The sequence below is a fragment of the Notamacropus eugenii genome, chromosome 2 (genome assembly GCF_028372415.1).
Source record: "Notamacropus eugenii isolate mMacEug1 chromosome 2, mMacEug1.pri_v2, whole genome shotgun sequence".
NCBI lineage: Eukaryota > Metazoa > Chordata > Mammalia > Diprotodontia > Macropodidae > Notamacropus > Notamacropus eugenii.
This window is the reverse complement of record NC_092873.1, coordinates 369,039,464-369,057,878: the sequence shown is the minus strand read 5'-3', so window position 1 is coordinate 369,057,878 and position 18,415 is coordinate 369,039,464. Positions and strand designations below refer to the sequence as shown.

The 18,415-nt window shown below is 40.6% G+C and overlaps 2 protein-coding genes across 2 annotated transcripts in view; one reads left to right on the top strand and one right to left on the bottom strand.

The window, feature by feature from the left end:
- Positions 1 to 2,648, bottom strand: part of SCPEP1 (serine carboxypeptidase 1) — a 37,439-nt gene extending 34,791 nt beyond the window's left edge. Inside the window, exon 1 of the mRNA XM_072646777.1 lies at positions 2,634 to 2,648. The gene's annotated coding sequence lies outside the window, so the exon portion shown is untranslated. The remainder of the gene's footprint in view (positions 1 to 2,633) is intronic.
- Positions 2,649 to 3,868: 1,220 nt separating this feature from the next.
- The window catches only part of COIL (coilin), a 44,556-nt gene continuing 30,009 nt past the window's right edge, over positions 3,869 to 18,415 (top strand). Inside the window, exons 1-2 of the mRNA XM_072646776.1 lie at positions 3,869 to 4,015; positions 4,306 to 4,701. Coding sequence (XP_072502877.1) covers positions 3,999 to 4,015; positions 4,306 to 4,701 — 413 coding nt within the window. The 5' untranslated portion in view covers positions 3,869 to 3,998. The remainder of the gene's footprint in view (positions 4,016 to 4,305; positions 4,702 to 18,415) is intronic.

Below are 18,415 nucleotides of genomic sequence, written 5' to 3'. Positions count from 1 at the left end.
GGATTCATATCCTGCCTCCTATTTTCTAATTCTCTATGCCTTACTTTACTCATCTAGAAAATTAAGAGATTGGACTCATTTGCCCCTAAGGTCTCTTCTAGCTCTAAATCTATGATCCTATGATCATATACATAATAGTGCTATGTAAATGTTATTTCTTCCACATCTCAACTCTCCCTCATCCCAGTTTCAATATACCTTAGGTCAGCATAAGAAATTAAATGGAATTTTGTGGAAGCCACAGAGGATATGTGAAGGCCAGCAGATGACACAGAGCCTATGGCCAAATACTTCGCCCAAATTTTACAATAGGGTACTGTAAACACCCCATAAGAGAAAAAGAAAAATTTCAGACTTCTTTCCTGGTAGGGAGAGAGGGCCCAAATTTCCTCGGATTTTCCAGATGGGGGTGCCACTCCCCTAATTCCCCAAATGTGGGAGGGATAACTATAGTAGAAGTAATAGCAGTAGTAAGTGTTGTAGTAGTAGTGGTAGTTGTGTATCCCCAGGGCCTGAGAAAATACTAGTACAATACTGGACAATAGAGTACATAGAGGGGATTAGTGTGTAATAAGTCTGGAAAGGTAAGCTGGAGCCAGATCATATAGGGATTTAAATGTCAAACAATTTGCTTTTGATCCTAGAGTAAATAAGAAGCTGCTTAAAGGGGGAGTGATGTGGTCAGGAATATCCCTTTGACAAATATCTTCCTTGATGGAGGATGGATTGAGAGGGAAGAGATTTGAGGCTGAGAAACTAATTGGGCAGTTGTTTCAATGGTACAGAAGAAAGAAAAGAAGGAATTTCTATGACCAGGTGGTAGGCTGGGGAGGTCTTGGCAGGGTAAAGACAAAAGAACTTCTGGTGAGGGTTTGGGGGAGTAGGTAAGATAGTCCCAAGAATTCTTAGGCACAGCTCTGAGACAGACACTCCTCAGTTGAACTTGTCCTTCCCTGCCTCCCCCAAAGCAGGAGGAGGGGTTAGATTGGAAGAAAGCAGGGTATTTCTTTAGTTTGGAGGATTCACTGCTCCAACAGAGAGTCACATTAAGTGACTTCCCTAATGACACATAGTTGATACGGGTGGATCTGGGAGCATGGATTTTGGCTCACTATGTCTATGCAGGGGGGGCGTTCTACTTTTTTCCAGTTTCCTCCTGGGTAAACAGCTGGAAATCTTTAATGGCCAGTTTAAAATCCAAAATGAGAGGACTCAATGACCTTGAAAGTCCCTGCTTTCTAAATCTTTGATACATCTAAATCTTTGATGCTGTGATTCTCCAAATCACCTGACCTGTGTGAGTGAAACTATGTTGTAAAATTAGCCAGCATCGACTGAGGAATCTGGTATCTCAGGAATGTTTTTAAAGACTATTTAAAAAATACTTCTCTGAGGCAAGAGATAAACCTCTTCTTGTTCATTTCTGTGTCATCATTTTTCTAGGGTTAGCCAGAGGGAAATACGTGGTGCATATGAGGGGAAAGCAACTGGTTGGGAAATAAAAGAAAACTGTGAATCCACCTGTGGCTCCACAAACCTTTGAAATGTCTCTGTAATTGGAAGGCAAGTCCCATAGGTCAGGGCTGGATAACTGACTGAGAAGAGGAAAAGATAATAGATGCAATTCTTGCTAGAAATTTTCTTTGGGTCTTAGAAATTTTTCTTGTTATCAGAAAGAAGGATTTTCCTATTCTCCTCTCCACTTTTCAAATAATAGCTGACACTTACGTAGTACTTTACAGATATTATCTCATTTGATCCTCACAAGAACCCTATGAGGTAAGGTGGAGCAAATATTATCATCCTCATTTTACAAATCGTGAAACCTGTGTTCCAGATATTGTGAATTTCCCATGGTCACAAAGCTAATAAATAGCAAAGACAGACTTGAACTCAAGTCTGTTGATTTCTCATCCAGGGCTTGACTTTCCACTATACCATGCTGTCTCTCTGTGGTCACTGAGTCACCTTGAAATGATTCCTTTTTTCTGAGTTTGTATCTAAAAAACTGAAATCATTTAAATCTGTCAAGTTTGAGAGCTAAGATTGATATATGCTATTAACAACCTAAAACATTTCCCTGCGGTGTGACTTTTTTTTTATCCCTCACAGCTGCTTGCAAACCTATTTCCAGCTTTGGTTTCTGAATTAAAAATTCAAAATTATGTAACTGTTCGGGCCAAAATAATTGTGCACAGTAAGTGTGGAGGGACATGAAGATAAAGTTAAAATGAAGTTAAAATATGCACTCCTGGCCTGATTGTAAATCACTCTACATGCCTCTAGGGCAGAGACTAGTTTGTTCAAATGACCTTATTTATTGGGTTGACCTAGTAGAGAGGTATATACGTAAGTATCTTGTAGGTATTCACTAAATACTGGCCTATTATTTGACACTTAATACTGTATCCCTCTAGCAAATCTTTGGCATTTTCATTAGCTGTGTCTTCAGAAAGGCAAAAGATGTGCTGATAAAAAAAAAAAAATCTTGAGTAAGGTATATTTCTTCTGCTTGCCCTTGGTTAACCAGAGTGATTCTAATCTTGGCAAAGCAAGTGTAGCCTCCTCTCGCTGAGGAGGAATGTATGTAATAGTAATGTAGTAGAATAATGAAGCAAAAAATAAGCCTTTACCTTCTTTTTTTCTTTCTTTTCTTCTCTCTTGGTAAGGAACAAGGATGACTTTGGAAATGGACTGCTTAGCTAATCTTCATGAGGATGTAGTCAACCTGTTTTGAAAAGGTTATCAACTTGGTAGCACCAGTGGCATCCATTCCAAGTACTATGCCAAACTCAAGACTAGATAGCTCAGTTCAATTCAGCAACCTAATTGGACCCTACTAGATAAAAGGAAGAATGGTCCATCCCGTACTCCTTCTGACAAAGTTTTCTAGATTTGCTAGGAGGATGGTATAGGAGTGGTTAACCTAAAAGTGGAAGGATTGTTAAGGAAACTGAGGACAAGGAGGATCTGGTCTCTGCCCAACGCATGAGAGGAATGAAAAATAATAACTTTTGGCCTTTCGGCTTACAAAATGCTTCCCCTCACTGTAACAGAGAAGTAGGCTGTGCTGTTACCCTCATTTTACAAAGCAGCCTAAGTGAGATGCCCAAGGTCACCCTGATAAGGGCTAGGAAAGATAGAGGAATGATAGAGGAAGACTGGAGTTCCATGTGTGGGCCAGCTGGAAAAAGAATTCAAGGATTCAAGAACTCTTGAGGTCAAGGGGGTAAAGATTTATCATGCTTTTCTGCTGGCAAGATTTCTTAGGAAACCTGTGATTTGAATGAGGTATAGGTATATTCTATAGCAAAACAAGTACCAAGTGTGATAAGTAGGTGATTCAGGGTTGGATTAGGGAGTAGTTAATTTTTAAAGGAACATGCGCTTTTAGTATCTACTAAGCAGGTATTTTACCCAGAGTTCATTGGGAAATAGCCCAAAGCGGGGCTACCTGGAGGTGTGGTTTTAGGCTTTAACAGTCACTAAGTCAACTAACAGGACTAACTAAGTAATACCAGGCTGCTCTCATCAATGTCTTGTTAGACAAATAAATGTAAGGGAGTATACATATGTCCAAGTCTAGGATTCATAGGACTGGTCAGTGAGTAAATGTTGTTATGACCCAGCGCACAGCCAGATCAGTCAGTACACAGCTGGTTCAGAGTAATAAATTCTTTAGGTGCAGCTGGCTACTGTAGCAGGAAGGGAGATAACAGTTGCAACTGTAGCAGGTTGTGTCTTTGGGCTGGGAAGAAACTGTCTGAGAGCGTTTTGAGGCTAAAGAGAAACATGATTTTTAGAGGGAAATGTGATTTTAGAATCAGGGCCCAAGCACCCCATCAACCCCACCTCTAAGGGTCTGAGCACAGATGAGAATCTGAACTTCAGAGCTAAGCTTTGCACCAAGGATATAAAGAGGAGATGTGGGCGTAGATTCTGGGCTGAAATGCTGTGAGAGAGAGTGGGAGGGCCAGTCTGGCACAAGCGGCCAGTGCATGGAGGGAAGCAACAGGTAATAAGGCTGGAGAGGTCCCCAGAACCAGACTGGGAGACCCTGAACCCAGGACACTAAGGCAGATAGCTAAGAAGCGTCTGAGGCTGAATGAGAACTGCTGACTCCCTGGCTCCAGACGCTGGCTTGCCTGCAGTACTAGAACTGGGACTCCAGAGTCTATCCTTGTACTAGCTCCTTATGCATGTTGAGATTGTAAACTCCCTGGGTTTTAGTAACCCTTCTTAGTTGTTCTAACCACAAGGGAGTTCTCAAATGAAGATGACAAAGCTCTCCGTCTTTCTCGCCAGTTTCTCGGTTCAACAGAGAGCCTGCAGTGTCCACCCTGCGCCAGAAGGTGGCGGTGTCATCCCCGAGGCAACCGAAGGGGCCCCTCACAACGTTCGCGCGCATCTCAGAGGTTTGTTGGTGCCTCTCGGCTTCCGTCAAGCACGGCACAAGATGGCCGCCGCCGAGACGGTTCGTCTGCGGCTCCACTTCGACTACCCGCCGCCTTCCTCTCCGCGGTGTTCAGTCTTCTGGCTCCTGGCCGACCTGACCAAATGCCGAGTGGTTACCGACCTGGCCAGCCTCATCCGCCACCGCTTCGGCTTCAGCTCTGGGGCGGCCTTGGGACTCTACCTGGATGGGGGGTTACTCCCCCCCACCGAGAGCGCGCGCCTGGTGCGTGACAACGACTGCCTCAGGTGCGTGAACGTGCGCGAGGTGGCGCATGCGCGGAGGAGCGGGGAGGGGGCGCGCCGTGGCTCGTGCTCCGTGGGCATCCCCCTAGCCTTTCCCCTTTGCCAGGGCCGTGTACTTGGGGGAGGCGGCACCCCGCCCCCCTCCAGCCCTCGCTGGGACGCCCTGGAGCTGCGTCCAGCGCGGGAGCGCCCGGGGACCTGAAGAGAGCGGCTCGGATCCGGGATGGCCGGAGCGCGTGTGGCCCCTTGTCTAACGGCGCGCTGCTTCTTCCCGCTCCCGATCCGGGGACACCGGGCCGAGCCTGTGCCTGGCCTTCGCTCCCCCTTCCGAGCCCTTGCTGAAATCCCACCTTCTACAGGGAACCCTGACCCTTGTGCCTTCCCTTATGTACAGTTTATCCTGTCGCATCTGGCTCTTCTTGACCCCATCGGGGCTTTTCTTGGCAAACATACAGAAATGGCTTACCGTTTTCTTCTCCAGCTCATTTTACAGATGAGGAAACTGAGGCCACCAGGGCGCCAGCCCAGGTCAGCCAGCTAGGCTGGGTTGGAACTCAGGACGATGAATCTTAGCGGCACCCTCGCACCGCCTGGCTTGGTGTGGTCTTTCCCTTCAGACCGGGAGCTCTTTGAGAGATCAGATAGCCCTTTGCCTTTCATGGTATTCCCAGCCCTTAGTACCGTGCTTGGTATTGTAATGAATGCAGTTAGCAAGTGTTTCTGGTTTGGTCTTTCCCTCCCTGGGCGGTTTTTTTTGGGGGGGAGAAAGGGGAGAGGAAGAGGTGACCTTTTTGGTCATTCTCTGCTTCATTTCTTAAGCCTTAATCAGTGAACAGGCTTTGCCTCAGTTAGACTGAGACCTATTGAAGATCTTTGCTTGAAAAGGCCAAGGATCCCCACTGTATCCTGGGCCATCCCAGTTGTCCTGATCTATCTCTGACCTCTGGACCCCGGTGGCTCCAGAAGAGAAAGTGAAGCTGGTGAGTTTGCACAGCCCTACCTCACTTAAATCCAAGTCACTCGCATGTCATGGCTTCGCCTTCCTGATGTCATGGTCTTCTTTGAGAGCAAAGGACAAGCAGCAGCTAGCAGCTCGCAGTAGTTGCTTAATAAACTTCAGCACCTATTATGCTTATTTACTATACCTCTCCCAATACACACACACTCTACAGTACTAAATTTACACATTTGATGATATATTTTCCTTTAATAATTAAGCACTTACTATGTATTACTCAATAGGCAGGCCCAGGAGAAGGGTGGACACAGGGAGGAAACTTCCTCTAGTGAGGAAGGTCTTCCCTCTCTCTGCAGCTTTAGAGTCTTACTGTCTTAGACAGCGGAGAGGTTAGAAACTTAACCAGGGTCACACTGCTCCTGTGACTAGAAGCATAACTTGAAGCTCAGTCTTCCTGACTATAAGGAATACAAAGAGAAATACAAAGAAACAGCTTTTTGAGGGGCAGACTTCTGTGTGAGGAAACAACCATGTGCAAGTAGATATAAAGAACATACAAAGTAAATATAAGATAATTTGAGGAGGGAAGAGGTACCAGCAGTTAAGATGTGGTGCTTGAGCTGAGCTTTGAAAGGAGCCCGAATTCTCCTACTGAGACCTGACTCCCCCTGGATTTTACAGTTTCTTTGCAGACTTTTTCCAATACAAGTTGCATTTTCATTCACAACTCAGATCAAGGCGAGGGAATTGGAATACCCCTTGCTCCCCCTTGCCACTTCCATGCTCATCCTCTACCGTCATCATTCAGTAATCTCTCATTTAAGGTTCATTCAATCCATATTTATCAGTGAATCAGGATTCTGGTAGCTATTATTTACCACCCTCCAGAACACTTTCCCCTTCCTTAAAGAGTTCAGTGCCTGACTCACCTTTCTCTTTCTAACCTAACTTTATAATAAATTTTGATAATCCCCCAAGCACCCTAACCTCCTGTTTCCTTAATTTATTCATTTCTCATGACCTGTTCAGTTACCTGCTGAGATGATCACATCCTTGATCTTTCTATCACCCACAAGTGTTCGTCCATGTTAGTGAACTTTGAAATTCTTTTAATCATCTGTTATTCTGTCTATCCCACTGCCTCTCATCACCTAACCCTGTTCTTTGTCTTCAGGGTAACCTGCAATCCTTCCATCTCCTCATTTCTTTCTCAGGCCATCAATCCTTTTTTTAGCTACACTCTCCTTTCTTCCCTATCTTGAACCTCTCCTCTGAGTCTTCTCCTCCCTTATCCATCAATAGTCTTTCCTTGGCAAGCCTGAGCCTTGGATTACTTCCATAGTCTGTTGTCTTTACTCCTACTCACATGCTGCACAATGAACCTGGAGAAAGTAACAAAATTGTGTTGACTACATTCAATCCAGATTTGTTACATGATCCCAGCAAGGCAAGCATTTTATACTTCCCTAATTGATTCACTATTCCATTCGCTATAGCAGCTTCTCTACACCTTTCCATCTCTTCCCTCCTGTCCTTCCCTGACCTTCTCAGCTGAGAGCATTGTCTCATATTTCATTTGAAAAGTTGAAACATTCGACAAGAGTGCTTTCTTCTCTCATCTCACATCACTCTTGCCTTCTGCCACTATCTTGTACGCTGCTGTCGCACATGAGGCTAAGTCTGAATTTTTACCCAGTCCTTAGTCATTGAATGGGCATTGCTGCAGACAAACTGGGGCTTGGGAAAGACCTTAATTTAGAAAGGCTGAGGTGATCCACTGCATCCCAGGCTATTGCCAGTCAACTTAGATGATTTTGGAAGAGAGAATGAATCTGACAGCTTTGTGCATCTCTGCCTCATTTAAATTCAGTTCACTCAGAAGACTAGACGTCACTCTTGGGACATCATTGATCCTCTCTGAGAACAAATGATGGAACAATAGCACACATGAAGAAATGGCCTTTCTCCTGACCTAGGCAAACATACACAAATAATCATCATTATCAGATTATCCCTTCTATCTTCCCCACTCTCACTAATCCTTCTTTCCCTGTCTACTAGCTTTTTACCTCCTGCCCACAAACATATCTCCTCCTTAATCCATCCATTCTTGCTAGCTTTATTTTTCCTTTGTGTTGCAAAACTCCTTGAGAAGTGTGTTTACAATAAGGTGCCTCTCCTTCCTTTCCTATCACTCTCTTCATAACTCTCTGCCATATGGCTTCTGACTTCACCAGTCAGCTGAAAGAGCCTTGTCAGAAGTTACAATGATCTCTCAGTTGCCAAATGTGATGACCTTTTTTCTATGCTCATCCTTGATGCATTTGACTCAGTCAATCACCTTCTTCCTGATACTCTGTTCTCTGTAGGTTTTTAAGACACTACTTTGTCCTTGTATTCCTCCTATTTACCTGGCTGCTCCTCAGGTACTTTGCCAGATCTTTGTCTAGGTCACGCTCACAAACTATGGATGCCCCTGGAGCCTCTTCTCTTTTCTCCCTCTGTATTATTTTACTTGTTGATCTCATCAGTTCCCTTGGATTCAATTGTCTGTATGCAAATGATTCTTGATCTTTTTGTCCTGCCCTAATCTCCAATCTTGAATCTTCCTTTGCTTATTGGACATCTTGAATTGGATATCTCGTAGGCATCTTAAACTCAACATGTCCAAATTGGAACTTATTGTTTTTTCTCCTGAACTGTCCCCTCTTTTTATCTTCCCTATTACTTTCCAGGGTACTACCATCATTTTAGTCTTCCAGACTTACAACCTAGGCATCATCCACAGCTTCTTACTCTTACCATTCCTCATACCACTTGCCAGGACCTATTCATTCTACCTTTGCAACATCTCTGATATAGGACCCTCTCCACTGTCATCCCTATGGCAGAGGCCCTTATCACCTTCTGATTGGTCCCCCTGCCTCACATATTTCTCTACTCCTATTCCCTATTCATCTGTCAAATTAATTTTTCCTAAAGCAGATCTGACTATGTCACCACTATCCCCATTCAGTAAACTGTAGTGACTATTACTTCCAGATTCAAAAATAAAATCCTGTGTTTGGCTTTTTCAAAATTAACATTTATTTTTACGAAGCTCTAACTTCTCTCCCTCTCACTTTCTTTCCTCACTCCCAGTTGAGAAAGTGAGAAACTGTTTGACTTTTAAAGTTCTTCATAATCTGTCCCCTTCCAATACCTTACTTCCCACCATGTACTCTTTGATCCAATGATAATAATGTCTTTGCTGGTCCTTGAACTTGATACTCTATCTCTATATTCTTTGTATTTTCACATATCCCCCATACTTGGAATTTTCTGCTTCCTGGATTACTTGACTTCCTTCAGGTCCTAGATTTCTTCAAGAAACCTTTTTAGATTTCCCTTAATGCTAGTGCCTTCTCTCCAAGATTATCTAAAATTTATATTGTCTATATATTGTTTACATGTAGTTGTTGTCTAATTGTCTCCCTCATTAAAGTGTGAACTCCTTGTGAGCAGGGGCATTTTCCCCATTTTTTTTAACATATCTTCAGTTCTGAGCTTAGTGTCTGGCCTTTTTTTTTTAATTAACTAAGCTATTAGTAAATGCTTCTTGTCTTGGATTGACTTCTAAGAAGTGGAAATGAAAAGGAGAGTACATTCTAGACATGTGGGGTAGATAGACAGTGTAAAGGTATGGAGATGGGAGATGAAATGTGAGGGACAGCAATATGACCACTATGGATAGAGTGTAGGCTGCCTAAAAGGAGGTAACAGATAATAAAGCTGGAGCCAAATTGTAAAGGTGTTTGAATGCCAAACAGAAGTACTTATATTTGATACTAGAATTTTTTTTGAGCAGGGGAGACCTGTGCTTTAGGAGCAACACTTTGGCAGTTGTCAAGTATTTTGTATTTGATCCTGGAGGAGAGAGGGAGCCACTGGAGTTTATTGAATACAGGTGACATGGTCAAACCTGTGCTTTAGGAAAATCACTTTGGTGGCTGAATGTAGAGTGGGGAGAGATTTAAGGCAGGCAGACGCAGCCAGTTATTGCAGTAATCAAGGTGTGAGGTGATGAGGGCCTGCACTAGAATGAAGACAGTGTCAGAGGAGAGAAGGGGGCATATATGAGAGATATTGCAAAGGTGAAATTAAGAGAGTGGGAGGAGGCAGAGCCATAGGACGTTTGAAAAAAACTGAAAAGGTTTAGAAGAGCCACTTTGGAGAAGAGGATGGTGAGTTCGTAAGGGAGGGATAGTAGAATTGCCTAGCAGGAGTGGGGGCCCAGGTGAGGTTGGGGAACATAAATTTGAGTGGACCCACTTAGAACGTTGTATGATTTTTTTTTCTTACCTTCATTCAATAGCACATGTGTAGGAGTGAAGGTGACAAATCATGGGATTGATCCAAGGCTGAAGCTTGGCTGAGCATCATTTTTGTTTGTAGTTCAGTCATTTCAGTCATGTCCAACTTTTCATGACCCTGTTTGGATCATGTGACTTATTTGGGTTTTTCTTGGCAAAGATATTAGAGTGGTTTTCCATTTCCTTCTTTAGCTCATTTTACAGATGCAGAAACTAAAGCAAATAGGGTTAAGTGACTTACCCAGGGTCACAGCTAATAAGTGTCTGAGGTCAGATTTGAACTTGAATCTTTCTGCCTCCCAGCCTTTACTGTTGCATCTAGCTGCCCCTTAAGTGTGATTGGTGATATGATAAGTATGCAGAGATTCAAGAGAGGTAGACAGTTTAGAGTTACATTGATTTACCAAGGAGTGAAGATGATTAGAAGAGAAAAGAGTGGCTAGTACAGGGGAAATGGCCTGGGAGAGAATTAAGCCAGGCCCAGGAATTGGATGTCATAGTGAGGATAAGGAATTAAGGTTATGTAAGAGAAGACAGGGATAGGTGAAAAGCCTATAGATTATGGTTGGATAATGGGATTTCAGAGTCCTTGAACATGGAGATGGTACTTTTGTGGGTGATGGCAAGATCAAGAGTCTGACCATCTTTGTGTTTAGAGCTGTCCCTTTTCCCCTAGCTCCACAGGCTTCAGCCCTGGAGCCATCCGAACACCCCAGGAGGTCAACCAGCAGGCTGTTCCCTCTTCACCATCATTCATCCAAAATAAAAGAGAAAGACTGAATCTACCACTTATAACATTGTTCCTATCGCAGTAGTTACTACTATAAAGTTTCTAAAGTTCACGGGTGAAGTGTGTGTGTGTATGTGTAGACAGGTCACGATATTAAAGTTTACCTGTACTTTTCATTTTTCTGAAATCCCATTTCACTAGGGCTGAGAGGGGTGCTGACAGTAAAGCCAGAGCACAGGGGTGTGATGTTGTCTGACACAGCCCCATCTCAATGAGAATCCCAGCAAACTTGGAAGAGATGGGTATGATGAGGGTAATTGGTAAATTGTGATCTTCCAGCCAAAATGTACTTTTCTCAGTTTCTATTTCTGTTTCTTTTCCACCTTTCTGTGGAATTTAATACTATTGACCATCTCCTCTTGTTTAAGCCAAATCAACTCCTTTGGTTTCTACAGTATTGTCCTGGTTCATTTACTACTCTGTTCCCTCTGTCTCCTTTAGCAGTTCTGTTTTCTCTTGCTTCTTAACCCTTGGCAACTATCTAAAAACCTATCTTTCCCCATTCTTCTCTCCCTTAACCTACTCCTTTAATTGAGGTAAAAAGAAGTCTCCTTTACTGACAATTCTTCATTCAGGGTATCCAATCTCAACCTCTAATTGAGTTCTTGTTATAAGTCTAACTGTGAAAAATATATAATATCATAACACTGTTCTCAAGAAGTTTATAATCTTCTTGGAGAAGCAAAATTATACAGTAATCAAATCTGTCTTTTCAATGACTTATAAATCTTTAATAACCTGTTTTCACCTCAACTTCAACTTGTCCCATACTGAATTATACTTTTTCCTTCTCCTGCCCCTACCAGACTCCCCAAATCTACATTTCTGCTGCTATTGCCATTCTCCTTCCTAGTAGTCCTAGCTTAAAATTTGTAATCTTATTGGATTCCTTTATATCTTTACATTTATATCCAGTGTCATAGAGTTCTATCTATTCTTCATTGCTAGTGCTAGTTTAGGTTCTCAAGATGGTATGTATGGATTGCTGTAATGGTTTAGTAGCTAGATTTCCGGACTCATCTCCATCCCTTCCATCTTCTTACTTGTTGATGAATTAACCTTTCCACTTTTATCAAGTTACATAACATTTTCCAATTACTTCAAAACCAAAATCCCTAACCTGGCATTGTACAAATCGAATCAAATGTCCCATTACCTTTCAATGTGGAGATTTCACTCAAGCTGGTTTCTTCACTGTTTGCTGAACACACTATACTTGCTCCTAGCTTCCTATCATTGTTCATGCTGCTCTTATCATTTGGAACATTGTCTTTCCAAATCCTACTTGAGCAGAGGATCATAGAGTTTGGAGCTAGAAGGATCCCTTAGAGAACATCTAGGCAAACTTCTTCATTTAATACATGGCGCAGCCTGAATTACTAGTCTTCTGGGCTGACTCTCCTAATTATTTTGATCCACATTGATCTCACCTTTCACTAAACTCAGGAGCCCTCTAATTCAACCCATACAAGAAAGAGCCCACATTCTATCATACCTGACCAGTAATTATTCAGCCTGTACATGAAGACCTCCAGGGAGGGGGAGCCCACTACTTCTTGGGATAGCCCCTCCCATTTCTGGACAGGTCTGGTTATTTGGAAGCTTTTCCTGCCATCAGATCTGTGCTTCTTTGTAGCTCCCACTCACTGATTCTGCTAAATCCAAACAGAACAAATCTAATACCTCTTCCACAGTGCAGCCCTTAATATATTTGAACCCAGCTATCAGGTCCCCCCAAGTCTTCTTTTCTCCAGCATAAACAGGCTCAGTTCCTTGTACATCACAAACTCAAGTAGTTGCCCTCTTAGATTATTAGTATCTTTCTTTTTTTTCTTTAATTTATTTAATTTTAGTTTCAACATTCACTTCCATAAGCTTTTGAGTTTTAAATTTTCTCCACCTTCCTGCCCTCCCCTCACCCCAAAATGATATGCAGTCTGATAAAGGCTCTACATATACATTCTTAGTAAACGTGTATCGCCAAGGCAATATTCACAGCACTGGTGGTGACTATGAATATGCCAGTATAGTTATCAATCAAAAAATATAAAAAACTCTCCATATAGAAGGCAGAAGAAAAACATTTATTTAAACACCAGAAAGTCAAATCCCAGAACCAGAAAGCAAAATCTCTTATGGTGACCAAGAAGTTAATAACCATGATCACAGCAGGGGGCAAAGCCATTCTCAAACCTGCCCTCCCTAAGCCAGGGACTTCTCAACTGTCAACTATCACAATGTGTCAGTTGGCCTGTGTTCTTTCCCCTCTGACCTGACCCCACTCACTTCCTCCTGGGTTCCACTGCACCCTTCCTGTTCCACCTTTTCAAGCTCCTCCCACCACATGTGACCCAGGCTTCCAGGTGATCAAAGCAGATCATACGGGCTTATTAATTAATAAGAAAGATCTTTCCATTTTAAATTACTATTACAGCATAATTTCACATTAGTCATTGTAAGGAATTAGAATGAATGGGAGAAATCACAAGAAAGGAAAAATAAAAAAGGGCAAATTAGTCTGCTTTCATCTGCATTCAGGCTCCATAGTTCTTTCTCTGGATGTGGATAGCATTTTCCACCATGAGGCTTTTGGAGTTGGCTTAGATTTTTACATTACTGAGAAGAGCTAGGTCTATCAAAGTTAATCATCACACAGTGTGGCTATTACTGTGTATAGTGTTCTCTTGTTTCTGCTCACTTCACTCAGCATCAGTTTATATGTTATATAAAATATAAAATCATATAAGATTTTTCTGAAGTCTACATGTTCATCATTTCTTATAGCACAGTAGTATTCCATTACATTCATGTGCCACAGCTTGTTCAGCCATTCCTCAATTGATGGACATCCCATCCCTTTCCAGTTCTTGGCCACCACAAAAAGAGCTGCTGTAAATATTTTTGTACTTGTAGGTTCTTTTCCTATTTTTATGATCTCTTTGGGATAGTCTGAAAAGTGATATTGCTTGGTCAAAAGGTGTGCATAGTTTTATAGCCCTTTGAGCATAGTTCCAAATTGTTCTCCAGAATGGTTGAATCAGTTCACAACTCCACCAATAATGTATTAGTGTTTCAGTTTTCCCACATCTTCTCCAGCCATTTATAATTTTTCAGTTTTGTCATGTTAACCAATCTGACAGGTATAATGTGGTATCAGAGAGTTATTTTGATTTGCATTTTTCTAATCAGAGATTTAGAGTATTTTTTCATATGATTATAGATAGCTTTAATTTCTTCCTCTGAAAACTGCCTCTTCATATCCTTTGACAACATTTATCAGTTGGGGAATGACTTGTATTCTTATAAATTTAATTCAGTTCTCCATGTATTTTAGAAATGAGGTTTTTATTAGAGACACTGGTTGTAAAAATTCCCAGTTTTCTGCTTCCCTCCTAATCTTGGTTGCATTGGCTTTGTTTGTGCAAAAACTTTAATTCAATGTAATCAAAATTATCAATTTTGCATTTCATAATGTTCTCTCATTTGGTAAAAATTCTTCCATTCTCCATAAATCTGATAGGTAAACTCTTCCTTGCTCTCCTAATTTGCTTGTAATATTAGCCTTTATATCTAAATCATGTACCCACTTTGTCTTTATCTTGGTATGTAGTATGAGATATTGGTCTATGCCCAGTTTCTGCCATACTATTTTCCAGTTTCCCAGCAGTTTCTGTCAGATAGTGAGCGCTCCTCCGAGAAGCTGGGGTCTTTGGGTTTATCAAACAGTAGATTACTGTAGTCATTGACTACTGCGTCTTGTCTGTAGCGGACGGCCTGCGTCCCCACATGGCTCGATGATGTGGTTTAGAAGAAAGACACGGGAGGTGGGAGAAGAAAGACCAACTCCGTTTATTGATCTGAGGGTCCGAGTATTTATTAGACAGAAACTGCAAGCCTACTGACATTCTGCTTGTCTCCTGCCCTAGTGATTTAATCAGTCTGATAAGACTGATTTAATCAGACTGTGAGCCTAGAGGGCATCTATTTTACATATCCCTTATTTTCTGTAATTCTCTTGTTTGTCTCATAGAGACAGCAACATCTGGGGGGCATGGAGAGCCATTCGGGATGATAATGAGCACAGTCTCAAAGAACAGTTTCCCCTAAGGTCTATCCTGATCTTGTCAATGCACTCCACCCTGGCCCTCAACACTTGTCCACCGATCCACTACTGTTTCTTATCCAGTATCAAGTAGTGTTAACCTGAAAACTTAGTTAAGAAAAGGCAACAGGCTAATTGCATACATTTTATGATTTAATTAATTAATTGATCAATTCCCCATAAAGAAAACAGTTACATAATGCATTATGGAGCCAGAAATGTTCTGGCTACCCAGTGCAGAAATCTTCTGGCTTATATACATTTTGCCATGAGGAGGAAACTCTCTTAACTAAGCAAATCATAAATTCAGTAAGACAAGACAATTAACAAAGCAATGTCAATCAAATGTTGGGATTCCAAGCTGGGTAAACATATGTCTCAGTGACAAGGAAGGAAGGAAATCCCACCACTAGCAAGTGGCAGGCTTCCTGCCCCAAACAGATAACTGATGCAGGAAAGGGCAAACAATGTTCAATAGAAACCCAGGATGCCTATTTTTCTTTACCATTAATATCCCATAACATAGTATGTGTCCATTATTCAAGATATGTCATAGGTTAAAGGTCTCCCAAGGAGTGCAGAGTCAGCTCTGGCTGGCTTTTGCTGACACAGGAAGAGGCACTCTCTGAGTCCGCTTCAGAGAGAACAAAGAGATTATTCCAAAAATTTATAGTAAACATTATCATTCCCTCCTTTTGGTCAAAGGCAAGCCGAAGGCTTCGCCTGTAGACCAACAAAGATAAGAAAAAAAATCTCTAAATAACCAGTAGTGTGAGAGTTTACTCTTCATGCAAGTCTGGTCCAGGCTCTTGGGAAAGTCGTCTATGTCTGATGGCATCTTCTTCAGGCCTCTTCAAAATTGGAGGACATGATCCACTCAGGAGTAGGAGCAATGGAGGTGACAGATGGATCCAAGAGTTTATACAGAAAACTTGACAGGGTCTCCCAGAAAACATGATTTGATAATTGAAATGAAACAATACAACATAGTTAACATGGCTAAAGACACTTAGCAATAGTTCACTTTCCCAGCCATGCAGGGCTAGGTTCAAACAACACAGTGAAGTTTTTTTACAGTTCACAAATTGCATTTTTACATTGTCAGGTACAGATTAAAACTTAGATGGCTCACAATAGACTAGTTTTAAAAGGGAGATTTACATGTCACCAATATAAACAAGAAAATTAAACATGAACCATACAAATCAATGTATTATTTCAAAGTTAATTAACATTAAGTTCCTTGTATCCCAGTAATCCATTCTTAATTTTCATTTAAAAAAAAACTTTGAATCCCAGATTTCTCATGTAGTTATCTGATACCTAGATATCTTTTCTTTGACAATAGGTTTTATTCTTGGGACAGTTCAAAAAAGAGAATTCTGCCTTTCTGGTTCAAATCTAGAAGTTCCCAGATACTTTTGACAACATAAATTAGTACAATTACTTAAAATTTGTTCTCCACTTCTGAAATTTCAGAAAATTTTGGTTCACATTATTTACTGTTTCTATCTTTACCTAAATCTTGTACCTGGAATAAGAATCTTTTAAAATGTGAGGGTTCAACTACAAAATGAACTCATCTGCCTTTTTAATTATTGGACAGATATTTTAATGGAGAAGAAATAATTTCACTTACTTTTACTACTATCCTGTAAAAATTTTATGCAAAAATCCAAATTTGAGATCTTATTATCCAAAAGCATGACAAATTTTAGAAGTCAATGATATACATTTGCATATTTTTTCCTCAAAATTTGCTACTCTATCACATTACATCTTTGTCTTATTACCTGATCTAATCATTTCCTCAATGTTATATCTATATTATATTTATTTATTTGGCCAGGAATATAGGTTAAAGTTGTAAGCTATTCATTCCTGCACCCCATTATAATAACTCAGAGATTCTCCAATTTCAATTTATTATTTGATAGACTTAGTATTCTGCTTTCAGAACTTCTTGATTATAAAGATTTGCTATAAAAGAAAAAGAGGGACAATGTTAACAGAAGGAAAGAATCTCCTTAGTTCTGGTTGATTCCAGGAATAAGCCATTATCTGACATGTAATCATGAGGTTACAAAGTGCTGAAAGCAGGGCTTAGAGATAATCAGGTGGGAAATTTCCTTTTTCAGAAAGGAAATAGCACATTTGGGAAATAGAGTTAGGAAGATCCTACCTAGGCCGTGTCCAAGGTCGTCTTCAAAACCTTTCCAAGCATCCACCATTAGCCTGCAGCACATGTCAATTGGCTTTATGATAACTTAGACAAGTATTCCTGTAATCAGAACTTCAAACAATAGTAAATTGCAGTCCCAGTCTTATATAGCAAATCAATATTGGCTGGTATCCTTCAGATAAAATACTTCCTCACTCTTTAAACTATCTGAAACTGACACAAAAGTATCCAGAGCAACTATCTAGGAGCAAGAGGGGTTTGGATAACCCATATTTATTCCCAAATCTTATCTCCCTTTCATAAATTCAAACGCAAACTTTAACTCTAACTTAGGCCATAGAATGACTACATATTCAGATCAAAACAGCTTAATTTAACAGTATATCATTTTGAAGTTTTAGTAGGCCTTCTAAGAATCACACATGATTTTTCAAAACATTTCTTCTAAAAGTATTTCCCTTCTTTAAAAACAGTTTAAAATTTACTCTAATGTTCACTAAACTCTTATGAAGAAAACTAGTTGGAAACTTTTAAAATGCTTGATATCTCTTTCTTTTTTTTCTTAAGCAAAAATAAACCTTTAAAACTGGAATTCATTAAAGCTGAGTTGTTACAAAAAATGTTCTTAAGTAATATGAATTTCCAAAGTATTATAACAAACTAAATTCTTAATTATTACAGTATTCTTAGATATAAGAGATTGACTCACAAAAAAAACACTTGCTTTTAAAATCCTTTTAAACAATGGGAACATCTTAAGGTGAGTCTTAAGTAGTTTACATAAATTTCTGCCCATGTTCTAATTTCAGATAAAAATAATATTAGATTTCCCAGTAAGATTACACAAAAGGCTCACATGTTTTGCTGGTCACTTGTTACTGACCACAGAAATGTGCTATAGAAGGAAAAAGCAGGGACATATGACATACCAAATATGACAGGATAAAACATCCTTTACTCTGTTTGAATTCAGATGGGAGTGAAATTCTCCAATCATGCAGTATCTGTTTCATAGCCAGACTCAGGAATAGACAGGTGAGAAACATTCCTTTTTTTTTAAGGAACACAATAGGGAAACTGAGCCAGGGGGAACCCATCCTAGATTGAATTTAGAATTGTCCCCTCAGTGTTTAGTCAGATGAGAAATATTCCTTTGTGGCATGTGTCTCAGATACTGATTTAATGCAGACAACTGTACCCAAATTCAGACTCAAAGCAAAAAAATAGTAATGGTCCCAAATGCCTTTTACCTTAAACAGCAAGTTTCACTAATCACAACTTAGAGTCAGATAACAGTTATTTCCACTCTCTTGGAGTTACAATAAACAATAAA